General features: G+C 38.8%; 1 protein-coding gene across 1 annotated transcript in view; it reads right to left on the reverse strand.

Moving 5' to 3' along the window:
- Positions 1-13,091, reverse strand: part of LOC114661422 (uncharacterized) — a 251,958-nt gene that overhangs the window by 75,164 nt on the left and 163,703 nt on the right. Inside the window, exons 48-50 of the mRNA XM_051934334.1 lie at positions 12,046-12,149; positions 11,773-11,885; positions 3-179 (exon numbers count right to left, since the gene is read on the reverse strand). Coding sequence (XP_051790294.1) covers positions 3-179; positions 11,773-11,885; positions 12,046-12,149 — 394 coding nt within the window. The remainder of the gene's footprint in view (positions 1-2; positions 180-11,772; positions 11,886-12,045; positions 12,150-13,091) is intronic.

Raw genomic sequence — 13,091 nt, forward strand, 5'->3', positions numbered from 1 at the left:
ACCTTGGATGCGAAATAAACAAAACTGTCAAAGTATTCTTCAAGCTCTTCTTCACTGGTGAAGTTCAGAAGCGCATCGAAGATGTAACTAATGACCCAAACACTGTCCAGGGCGCCAACGCTGGAGTCAAATGTGAGGGCTGCAATATTTGCTGGAGGAAGAGTGCCTAAATCTTTCAACTAAGGAATAAAAAACATGAAAACACTTAGTAACTGTTTACGCTGCATTGCATTTCTAGAAATGAGACCTACTTTAAAGGAAATGAATACGGGCTTACAGAAGAAATGACACTGTGAAGGACAGAAAAATTAGACGTTACAGACTGTTTCCTCGACATGCCGATAGTACGTCATAACTGATTTTCTGAAGATATTCAAGCTTCAAAAAATCGTAAATGTAACCACAGCATTTTCACTTCTGTTAACAAGCAGGGAACAGCTGTATGATTCTATTTTTTTTTTCCTTGAAAGCTAACATCATACCTGTTGTAGGTTTGGATTTAAATCGATTATGTCCTGGTCACTTAAGCTTTCTGCAAAGGGTCCAATGTTCTGGTTGATCCACATCCCAATACTCATTCCTGGTATGAAGCATTCTAATAAAAGAAAATAGCGTGGTGGTTTGTTTTTTTGAAAATGAGAATTGTTTGTAATTGCCAAACACTGAAAGGGGGATAATCATATATTGTAAGGAAAAAGTGAAAGAGAAGTCACGGATGAAAGTGAAGAAAGTATGTTCTCTTGGTACTTCCTACCTGAGGCATTTCTTTGTTCCTGTAGATAGTTAAGTATGACATTTGCTATTTCCCTCTTTGTTTCAGGACTCATATAGGCAGCAGCTCCAGCCAGCCCACTCAATCTACCAGAAAATAGAAAAAAAGTAAATAGAATTCCAGAAGCACAGTTCCTCACATACTCTTCACAGTGTGCTAGCAACCAGGACATTTCAAAGAGGAAGTGAACATGAATCCACAAAGTAATTCCTTCTCTGTGAAATGGTTTGGCTTTTTCCTGAAAGAATTTGATATCTCCAGTAGAAAAAAGATGAAATACTTGGGAGTAAGTAGATAGTTCATGGTCATTTGCTGCTGGTGCTTTTGAAGAGACAGTGGAAATGTGTCTTAATTATCAACAGCACAAAGGTATTTGATTATTTTAACTCAAAAAAGTCCACACCAATAAAACTTTCACCTCAGATTTACAAAATGTTGTACAGAAATGAAACCCGGATGTGTCTATCGTCTTACGTTGATATATCCCAAGTGCTGCAAAATTGTGCAGCAATGGTATGACATGTGGCCCTAGCTGGTGCTTGATAGCCCACTAACAGGCGACTCACACATATGCGATTCAAAATGTGTGTTTAACATTTCAGGTATTGTTATGTGGGGTACAATTATCTTATTGTTGGAATCCAGTGTTGTGACTCTGGAACATTCGGCATCAATTGGGATGGCAACACGGTACGAAAGGTCCACACACTCCTTTCATTTATACTTGCTTACATGGTTAGACCTACAGTACGTTGAATGGTCTGAAAGTATTTTCATTGAAAATGAATCCAACTGATCAATTTCAGTACTTGAATCAAATTCTTCAACAACGCAAACACTCATACAGGGCACAAATAAAAAATAAAGCATTTTGCTCATTTGAACCTGGAAAGCACCAGCAATATGGAGAAAGACAAGAAGAATTTCCTGGTGTTTTTTTTTCTTTTTTTTTTACGTTTCCCATTTAAACACATTACAATTTTCTCTTTATGTTTCTATTTTTCTTAATCCCAGATAACCCAAATGCCTTTGGGCATGGGTTCCTATCTCCATCACCTTTACATTTGTTTGAAAATGTTATGTTGTAGGTATTGACATCTGTATGCAAATATGCATGAGAAGTTAGACTCCGAGAAAACCACAAGAAAAGGCATCACTCACATTGCCTGGTATTCAACACAATTGGTGTCAGAGATTACCGACGCAACCATTTCAGGGTTGATCCAAGGCAGCACTGGCACAAGAACCACTTGGAACCATTCTACTGTTTCAGAGCTGTTAAATGTGGAGAAATATGTCCCGACGATTTGATAGACCTGTTCAATCATGAACCCTCCAACATCTGAATTCTGGACAATGACGTTCTGAAAAGGGAAAGTGACCAAAATCACTACGTCAGCATATACCCAACTTTCTATATTCACTTAAACCATAGCAACCCTCCATCTCTTTCTCTTAATTCTTCTTTTGTCTGTCGTTGTTGTGTAGTTAGAAATGGAATTCTAAAGATTTCTCTACATACCTTTTCTTGTTTAATTAAACTGTACTCCCTGAAACATGTATTGAATTAAGCTCCTCTCATAATGAATGGATGGTAGTTTTCTACATGGTTTTCATTCTATTGTTAAACCTGTACAACTTTGACGCCTTTAACAAGAACTGAACAATCTTGGTGTTTTAGATTCAGGTTTCTTTATACATTGTCTAGTGTCAGAAAGAATCTGTACTTTTTACCTCAATAGAATCATCTTAAATGGCAGCAATTAGTAAATGAGTTCCTTCTGTTTTTGCATTTGGTCACTTTCAGAAAATATCATTGAAGCCATTCATTTCAGCACATCAGTGAAATAAAAGTCCACTTTACCTTGATGCTTAGTTCTGAGAAGTATTGAGCAAAGTTGTCGACTGCATTTCCTTTAACTAAGTAGCTAAAGATGAGCTGGATTTCTGTAGAATTAGACAGGGCTGTTGACACGACAGTTACGTCAGCAAGTTGCACAGGAGTTAGCACCTGTAGGACTTCAAACTGTGGGGTAAAGAGAAATAAAAAGAGGAATTGCAGTGAATGGGTTTATTTACTGACAAAGCAGTTCTGTGTGGAGGGGAAAGAAACTGAACAAAGCCATTCTTTTAGACTGTGTGGGTTTAATTGTCACCTTGAAAGCTCTGCCTTTAAGCAGTGCACGTATTTGCTTATGAGGCTTACCCAATTAAAGTTGTAATTTAAAAGGACAAAATCGCTGTACTGAGCAAAGATGGAAAATTGCCCAAAATTCACAACAAGCCAGCCTAGACTGTCCTGCCCTGGTAAGGCACAAGCGACGCCTATAAAGAAAGGTGAGAAAATGAGAAATAAGACCTCTAAGCAAACGGAGAAACCAGTATGTTTAAGTATTTTACTGGCTGATTGAAAGATGATTTTGTTTGTCCTTCAATATGCAACAAGAAGACAGATTAAAGCCACCCCCTACTGATTTTGCTCACAATTACCATTTTGCACAACATGCTGCAAGTAGCCTTCCGCAAAGCTAAACACAGCTTTGGACTGTTCCAGTGACAGAGATGTAAAGACGCTGTCAAAAGCCTGTATTCTGTGGATAATAAAAACAAAGAAACATGAGCAGGTGGCAATGCACAGACTGCTTCCCAAACGACAGAAACCAGAGGAGGGTAAATCAGAGTATGTTTCTTACATTGCTTGGTAAGATTCACAGGAAATATTCTGCGGTAGAGCTGACAAAATGTCGACATTGACACCGGATAGCAGTGGGGCCAGGTTCACTTGAAACCAGTCTTGCCAGTCCAAGAAGGTAAAGTCTTGGAAATAAGGAATCAGGATGGTGATGGTTCTGTTTAGCATGAGTGTTGCCACTTCTGTGTCCTTGATGACTGTGAGGTTTTGCTGAAGAAACAAAAAACACAAGTTACCCTTTAAAATAAAACAAAACACTTATTCAAATGTATGATATTAATGGTTCAGTAGCAGCATCGGGCCCTGAATCACATAAGAAACAACTGCAATTGCGCATGGTCACCACAGACCATTGCACAGTCAGGGGTAGGGTTTCTCATGTATTTCTTATTGGAAATTGGATAAAGAAATGTTTGGAAGTAACAGCTGGTCAAAGTAAATGTATTGTTTGCTCAGTGAAAAAAAAAAGAAGAAATGTGCCTTCTACTCTACTAAGTGTATGGAGATCTAGCCATCCGTGATGAATAGTCACCAGGTAAATGAAACTGAGGTGCTCTTGTCAGACAAGTAACATTCAGGCAAAAGAGGCCATTTCAGGCTCCCAATTGGAAACTAATTCAGTCAACACAGAAGGATCGACTGGCTTCTCTTGCCTTGAAGTTTCTATGGTAATCATATGTAAGAAAATGTAACCATCTACCTGCAATGCAGAAGTTTTAAACTGGTAGAAAAATTCATCAATGTTTTCTTGGAACGAGGAGGTCATGGTAATTTCAGAGATGTAACTGAAGAGCATGTTACTGTCCGTGTCTCCCAGTAGAAGGTCTACGGTGAACTGGGCGACCTGGGCTGTTGTAAGCAATTCCAGCACTTCCATCTGTTGTAAATTGACAGTGCCCAAAGAAGCAGATTTAAGGTACACTCTTGGGAAAGAAGAAGAAATTTCAAACAACCTGTTTCTCATTGGTAAAGGGACTCACCCCACTAAAATTTCCACAGAGCTGGGAAAGTTCCAGATATGAAGCACTTGTATAGAAGGGGCCCAGCATCTGTGTTAGACACTGTCTACTGCTGGTGACGCTGCCTGAACAGCTGGAACCTGTTGAAAGCAAGGAGGACACAGATGAAACAACACTTCTTACTTATAGCCGCCTAACTCATTCTGTGAAAGGTTTATGAAACTCTGTGAACTGACCAGACTGGAGAAAATTGCAACATGTAGATTACAGACCGCACTCTACAGCAGAAAATTTACCTTCACTGGAGATAAGTAAGTAATTACTGCTGAAATTAAAAACGGCATCTTGCTGTTCCACTGTCAATGATTGATAGACGTCACCAAGCCCTTGAATTCTAGGAGAAAAAGGATATTCCCAATGAGACAGACCTTATAGAACTCATTTACAATGACAGTGGCTGTAATTTCATGCAAGGACTTCTTTTGCAAGTAGCCACAAAAGAGAAAGACTTCAGAGTCAACACACAAGACACCTTGTCACTAACACTTACACTGCTTTGTAACTGTCGCAAGTGATGTTTAATGGAATAGATCCAAGTACATAAGAGTTGACACTGGGTAAAAGCAAGGACAACCTCACTGTAAACCATTCATGTATGTCAGAGGAATTGGAATAAACCAAAGAGTGGGGGAGAGCTTCCATTGTTTTACTCAGCATGGTGTCTCTCACTTGAGTGTTTCCGATGACTGTCACATTGTTCTGTGGAGAAAAAATATTTTACAGAATACATCAGCCCCATCGTAAGGTAAACAGGTGCAAACAGAACGCAAATGTTGGATGTTACCAAGAGAGATCTCTGTTACTGTTGAATCGAGTGAGAGCTTGTTTATTTCTTTGATTGTTTGTTTTTGTTTTTGACTGGATTTAAACTTAGACAGACTGAGCAAACGATGCCATTGTTCACATCCAGCTAATACTTATAGGTGTGACTGCTCCATGATGACAAAGAAAGGAATCGGCTGAGCCATTACATTCCAGGCAGACACATTTGTGAAGAGATTGCAGAGGTTTGAAAAAAGGACACTACACCACAAAGGACAGAGGAATATTACAAGCCACGTCTTCATTCCATCACCAACAAAGGAAGTGTCTAGTTATATGACCGGCCTCATTGTGACACACCGAATACATTAAGGAGCTCAGTAAATGATATATCATACCTTGGAGGCGAAATAAACAAAACTGTCAAAGTATTCTTCAAGCTCTTCTTCACTGGTGAAGTTCAGAAGCGCATCGAAGATGTAACTAATGACCCAAACACTGTCCAGAGCGCCAACGCTGGAGTCAAATGTGAGGGCTGCAATATTTGCTGGAGGAAGAGTGCCTAAATCTTTCAACTAAGGAATAAAAAACATGAAAACACTTAGTAACTGTTTACGCTGCATTGCATTTCTAGAAATGAGACCTACTTTAAAGGAAATGAATACGGGCTTACAGAAGAAATGACACTGTGAAGGACAGAAAAATTAGACGTTACAGACTGTTTCCTCGACATGCCGATAGTACGTCATAACTGATTTTCTGAAGATATTCAAGCTTCAAAAAATCGTAAATGTAACCACAGCATTTTCACTTGTGTTAACCAGCAGGGAACAGCTGTATGATTCTATTTTTTTTTTTCTTGAAAGCTAACATCATACCTGTTGTAGGTTTGGATTTAAATCGATTATGTCCTGGTCACTTAAGCTTTCTGCAAAGGGTCCAATGTTCTGGTTGATCCACATCCCAATACTCATTCCTGGTATGAAGCATTCTAATAAAAGAAAATAGCGTGGTGGTTTGTTTTTTTGAAAATGAGAATTGTTTGTAATTGCCAAATACTGAAAGGGGGATAATCATATATTGTAAGGAAAAAAGTGAAAGAGAAGTCACGGATGAAAGTGAAGAAAGTATGTTCTCTTGGTACTTCCTACCTGAGGCATTTCTTTGTTCCTGTAGATAGTTAAGTATGACATTTGCTATTTCCCTCTTTGTTTCAGGACTCATATAGGCAGCAGCTCCAGCCAGCCCACTCAATCTACCAGAAAATAGAAAAAAAGTAAATAGAATTCCAGAAGCACAGTTCCTCACATACTCTTCACAGTGTGCTAGCAACCAGGACATTTCAAAGAGGAAGTGAAAATGAATCCACAAAGTAATTCCTTCTCTGTGAAATGGTTTGGCTTATTCCTGAAAGAATTTGATATCTCCAGTAGAGAAAAGATGAAATATTTGGGAGTATGTAGATAGTTCATGGTCATTTGCTGCTGGTGCTTTTGCAGAGACAGTAGAAATGTGTCTTAATTATCAACAGCACAAAGGTATTTGATTATTTTTACTCAAAAATGTCCACACCAATAAAACTTTCACCTCAGATTTACAAAGTGTTGTACAGAAATGAAACCCAGATGTGTCTATCGTCTTACGTTGATATATCCCAAGTGCTGCAAAATTGTGCAGCAATGGTATGACATGTGGCCCTAGCTGGTGCTTGATAGCCCACTAACAGGCGACTCACACATATGCGATTCAAAATGTGTGTTTAACATTTCAGGTATTGTTATGTGGGGTACAATTATCTTATTGTTGGAATCCAGTGTTGTGACTCTGGAACATTCGGCATCAATTGGGATGGCAACACGGTACGAAAGGTCCACACACTCCTTTCATTTATACTTGCTTACATGGTTAGACCTACAGTACGTTGAATGGTCTGAAAGTATTTTCATTGAAAATGAATCCAACTGATCAATTTCAGTACTTGAATCAAATTCTTCAACAACGCAAACACTCATACAGGGCACAAATAAAAAATAAAGCATTTTGCTCATTTGAACCTGGAAAGCACCAGCAATATGGAGAAAGACAAGAAGAATTTCCTGGTGTGTTTTTTTTCTTTTTCTTTTTTTTTTACGTTTCCCATTTAAACACATTACAATTTTCTCTTTATGTTTCTATTTTTCTTAATCCAAGATAACCCAAAGGCCTTTGGGCATGGGTTCCTATCTCCATCACCTTTAAATTTGTTTGAAAATATTATATTGTAGGTATTGACATCTGTATGCAAATATGCATGAGAAGTTAGACTCTGAGAAAGCCACAAGAAAAGGCATCACTCACATTGCCTGGTATTCAGCACAACTGGTGTCAGAGATCACCGACGCCACCATTTCAGGGTTGATCCAAGGCAGCACTGGCACAAGAACCACTTGGAACCATTCTACTGTTTCAGAGCTGTTAAATGTGGAGAAATACGTCCCGACGATTTGATAGACCTGTTCAATCATGAACCCTCCAACATCTGAATTCTGGACAGTGACGTTCTGAAAAGGGAAAGTGACCAAAATCACTACGTCAGCATATACCCAACTTTCTATATTCACTTAAACCATAGCAACCCTCCATCTCTTTCTCTTAATTCTTCTTTTGTCTGTCGCTGTTGTGTAGTTAGAAATGGAATTCTAAAGATTTCTCTACATACCTTTTCTTTTTTAATTAAACTGTACTCCCTGAAACATGTATTGAATTAAGCTCCTCTCATAATGAATGGATGGTAGTTTTCTACATGGTTTTCATTCTATTGTTAAACCTGTACAACTCTGACGCCTTTAACAAGAACTGAACAATCTTGGTGTTTTAGATTCAGGTTTCTTTATACATTGTCTAGTGTCAGAAAGAATCTGTACTTTTTACCTCAATAGGTTCATCTTAAATGGCAGCAATTAGTAAATGAGTTCCTTCTGTTTTTGCATTTGGTCACTTTCAGAAAATATCATTGAAGCCATTCATTTCAGCACATCAGTGAAATAAAAGTCCACTTTACCTTGATGCTTAGTTCTGAGAAGTATTGAGCAAAGTTGTCGACTGCATTTCCTTTAACTAAGTAGCTAAAGATGAGCTGGATTTCTGTAGAATTAGACAGGGCTGTTGACACGACAGTTACGTCAGCAAGTTGCACAGGAGTTAGCACCTGTAGGACTTCAAACTGTGGGGTAAAGAGAAAAAAAAAGAGGAATTGCAGTGAATGGGTTTATTTACTGACAAAGCAGTTCTGTGTGGAGGGGAAAGAAACTGAACAAAGCCATTCTTTTAGACTGTGTGGGTTTAATTGTCACCTTGAAAGCTCTGCCTTTAAGCAGTGCACGTATTTGCTTATGAGGCTTACCCAATTAAAGTTGTAATTTAAAAGGACAAAATCGCTGTACTGAGCAAAGATGGAAAATTGCCCAAAATTCACAACAAGCCAGCCTAGACTGTCCTGCCCTGGTAAGGCACAAGCGACGCCTATAAAGAAAGGTGAGAAAATGAGAAATAAGACCTCTAAGCAAACGGAGAAACCAGTATGTTTAAGTATTTTACTGGCTGATTGAAAGATGATTTTGTTTGTCCTTCAATATGCAACAAGAAGACAGATTAAAGCCACCCCCTACTGATTTTGCTCACAATTACCATTTTGCACAACATGCTGCAAGTAGCCTTCCGCAAAGCTAAACACAGCTTTGGACTGTTCCAGTGACAGAGATGTAAAGACGCTGTCAAAAGCCTGTATTCTGTGGATAATAAAAACAAAGAAACATGAGCAGGTGGCAATGCACAGACTGCTTCCCAAACGACAGAAACCAGAGGAGGGTAAATCAGAGTATGTTTCTTACATTGCTTGGTAAGATTCACAGGAAATATTCTGCGGGAGAGCTGACAAAATGTCGACATTGACACCGGATAGCAGTGGGGCCAGGTTCACTTGAAACCAGTCTTGCCAGTCCAAGAAGGTAAAGTCTTGGAAATAAGGAATCAGGATGGTGATGGTTCTGTTTAGCATGAGTGTTGCCACTTCTGTGTCCTTGATGACTGTGAGGTTTTGCTGAAGAAACAAAAAACACAAGTTACCCTTTAAAATAAAACAAAACACTTATTCAAATGTATGATATTAATGGTTCAGTAGCAGCATCGGGCCCTGAATCACATAAGAAACAACTGCAATTGCGCATGGTCACCACAGACCACTGCACAGTCAGGGGTAGGGTTTCTCATGTATTTCTTATTGGAAATTAGATAAAGAAATGTTTGGAAGGAACAGCTGGTCAAAGTAAATGTATTGTTTGCTCAGTGAAAAAAAAAAGAAGAAATGTGCCTTCTACTCTACTAAGTGTATGGAGATCTAGCCATCCGTGATGAATAGTCACCAGGTAAATGAAACTGAGGTGCTCTTGTCAGACAAGTAACATTCAGGCAAAAGAGGCCATTTCAGGCTCCCAATTGGAAACTAATTCAGTCAACACAGAAGGATCGACTGGCTTCTCTTGCCTTGAAGTTTCTATGGTAATCATATGTAAGAAAATGTAACCATCTACCTGCAATGCAGAAGTTTTAAACTGGTAGAAAAATTCATCAATGTTTTCTTGGAACGAGGAGGTCATGGTAATTTCAGAGATGTAACTGAAGAGCATGTTACTGTCCGTGTCTCCCAGTAGAAGGTCTACGGTGAACTGGGCGACCTGGGCTGTTGTAAGCAATTCCAGCACTTCCATCTGTTGTAAATTGACAGTGCCCAAAGAAGCAGATTTAAGGTACACTCTTGGGAAAGAAGAAGAAATTTCAAACAACCTGTTTCTCATTGGTAAAGGGACTCACCCCACTAAAATTTCCACAGAGCTGGGAAAGTTCCAGATATGAAGCACTTGTATAGAAGGGGCCCAGCATCTGTGTTAGACACTGTCTACTGCTGGTGACGCTGCCTGAACAGCTGGAACCTGTTGAAAGCAAGGAGGATACAGATGAAACAACACTTCTTACTTATAGCCGCCTAACTCATTCTGTGAAAGGTTTATGAAACTCTGGGAACTGACCAGACTGGAGAAAATTGCAACATGTAGATTACAGACCGCACTCTACAGCAGAAAATTTACCTTCACTGGAGATAAGTAAGTAATTACTGCTGAAATTAAAAACGGCATCTTGCTGTTCCACTGTCAATGATTGATAGACGTCACTAAGCCCTTGAATTCTAGGAGAAAAAGGATATTCCCAATGAGACAGACCTTATAGAACTCATTTACAATGACAGTGGCTGTAATTTCATGCAAGGACTTCTTTTGCAAGTAGCCACAAAAGAGAAAGACTTCAGAGTCAACACACAAGACACCTTGTCACTAACACTTACACTGCTTTGTAACTGTCGCAAGTGATGTTTAATGGAATAGATCCAAGTACATAAGAGTTGACACTGGGTAAAAGCAAGGACAACCTCACTGTAAACCATTCATGTATGTCAGAGGAATTGGAATAAACCAAAGAGTGGGGGAGAGCTTCCATTGTTTTACTCAGCATGGTGTCTCTCACTTGAGTGTTTCCGATGACTGTCACATTGTTCTGTGGAGAAAAAATATTTTACAGAATACATCAGCCCCATCGTAAGGTAAACAGGTGCAAACAGAACGCAAATGTTGGATGTTACCAAGAGAGATCTCTGTTACTGTTGAATCGGGTGAGAGCTTGTTTATTTCTTTGATTGTTTGTTTTTGTTTTTGACTGGATTTAAACTTAGACAGACTGAGCAAACGATGCCATTGTTCACATCCAGCTAATACTTATAGGTGTGACTGCTCCATGATGACAAAGAAAGGAATCGGCTGAGCCATTACATTCCAGGCAGACACATTTGTGAAGAGATTGCAGAGGTTTGAAAAAAGGACACTACACCACAAAGGACAGAGGAATATTACAAGCCACGTCTTCATTCCATCACCAACAAAGGAAGTGTCTAGTTATATGACCGGCCTCATTGTGACACACCGAATACATTAAGGAGCTCAGTAAATGATATATCATACCTTGGATGCGAAATAAACAAAACTGTCAAAGTATTCTTCAAGCTCTTCTTCACTGGTGAAGTTCAGGAGCGCATCAAAGATGTAACTAATGACCCAAACACTGTCCAGGGCGCCAACGCTGGAGTCAAATGTGAGGGCTGCAATATTTGCTGGAGGAAGAGTGCCTAAATCTTTCAACTAAGGAATAAAAAACATGAAAACACTTAGTAACTGTTTACGTTGCATTGCATTTCTAGAAATGAGACCTACTTTAAAGGAAATGAATACGGGCTTACAGAAGAAATGACACTGTGAAGGACAGAAAAATTAGACGTTACAGACTGTTTCCTCGACATGCCGATAGTACGTCGTAACTGATTTTCTGAAGATATTCAAGCTTCAAAAAATCGTAAATGTAACCACAGCATTTTCACTTGTGTTAACAAGCAGGGAACAGCTGTATGATTCTATTTTTTTTTTTCTTGAAAGCTAACATCATACCTGTTGTAGGTTTGGATTTAAATCGATTATGTCCTGGTCACTTAAGCTTTCTGCAAAGGGTCCAATGTTCTGGTTGATCCACACCCCAATACTCATTCCTTGTATGAAGCATTCTAATAAAAGAAAATAGCGTGGTGGTTTGTTTTTTTGAAAATGAGAATTGTTTGTAATTGCCAAATACTGAAAGGGGGATAATCATATATTGTAAGGAAAAAAGTGAAAGAGAAGTCACGGATGAAAGTGAAGAAAGTATGTTCTCTTGGTACTTCCTACCTGAGGCATTTCTTTGTTCCTGTAGATAGTTAAGTATGACATTTGCTATTTCCCTCTTTGTTTCAGGACTCATATAGGCAGCAGCTCCAGCCAGCCCACTCAATCTACCAGAAAATAGAAAAAAAGTAAATAGAATTCCAGAAGCACAGTTCCTCACATACTCTTCACAGTGTGCTAGCAACCAGGACATTTCAAAGAGGAAGTGAAAATGAATCCACAAAGTAATTCCTTCTCTGTGAAATGGTTTGGCTTATTCCTGAAAGAATTTGATATCTCCAGTAGAAAAAAGATGAGATACGTGGGAGTAAGTAGATAGTTCATGGTCATTTGCTGCTGGTGCTTTTGCAGAGACAGTAGAAATGTGTCTTAATTATCAACAGCACAAAGGTATTTGATTATTTTTACTCAAAAAAGTCCACACCAATAAAACTTTCACCTCAGATTTACAAAATGTTGTACAGAAATGAAACCCGGATGTGTCTATCGTCTTACGTTGATATATCCCAAGTGCTGCAAAATTGTGCAGCAATGGTATGACATGTGGCCCTAGCTGGTGCTTGATAGCCCACTAACAGGCGACTCACACATATGCGATTCAAAATGTGTGTTTAACATTTCAGGTATTGTTATGTGGGGTACAATTATCTTATTGTTGGAATCCAGTGTTGTGACTCTGGAACATTCGGCATCAATTGGGATGGCAACACGGTACGAAAGGTCCACACACTCCTTTCATTTTTACTTGCTTACATGGTTAGACCTACAGTACGTTGAATGGTCTGAAAGTATTTTCATTGAAAATGAATCCAACTGATCAATTTCAGTACTTGAATCAAATTCTTCAACAACGCAAACACTCATACAGGGCACAAATAAAAAATAAAGCATTTTGCTCATTTGAACCTGGAAAGCACCAGCAATATGGAGAAAGACAAGAAGAATTTCCTGGGGGTTTTTTTTCTTTTTCTTTTTTTTTTACGTTTCCCATTTAAACACATTACAATTTTCTCTTTATGTTTCTATTTTTCTTAATCCAACATAACCCA

The sequence above is a fragment of the Erpetoichthys calabaricus genome, chromosome 11 (genome assembly GCF_900747795.2).
Source record: "Erpetoichthys calabaricus chromosome 11, fErpCal1.3, whole genome shotgun sequence".
NCBI classification, from domain to species: domain Eukaryota; kingdom Metazoa; phylum Chordata; class Cladistia; order Polypteriformes; family Polypteridae; genus Erpetoichthys; species Erpetoichthys calabaricus.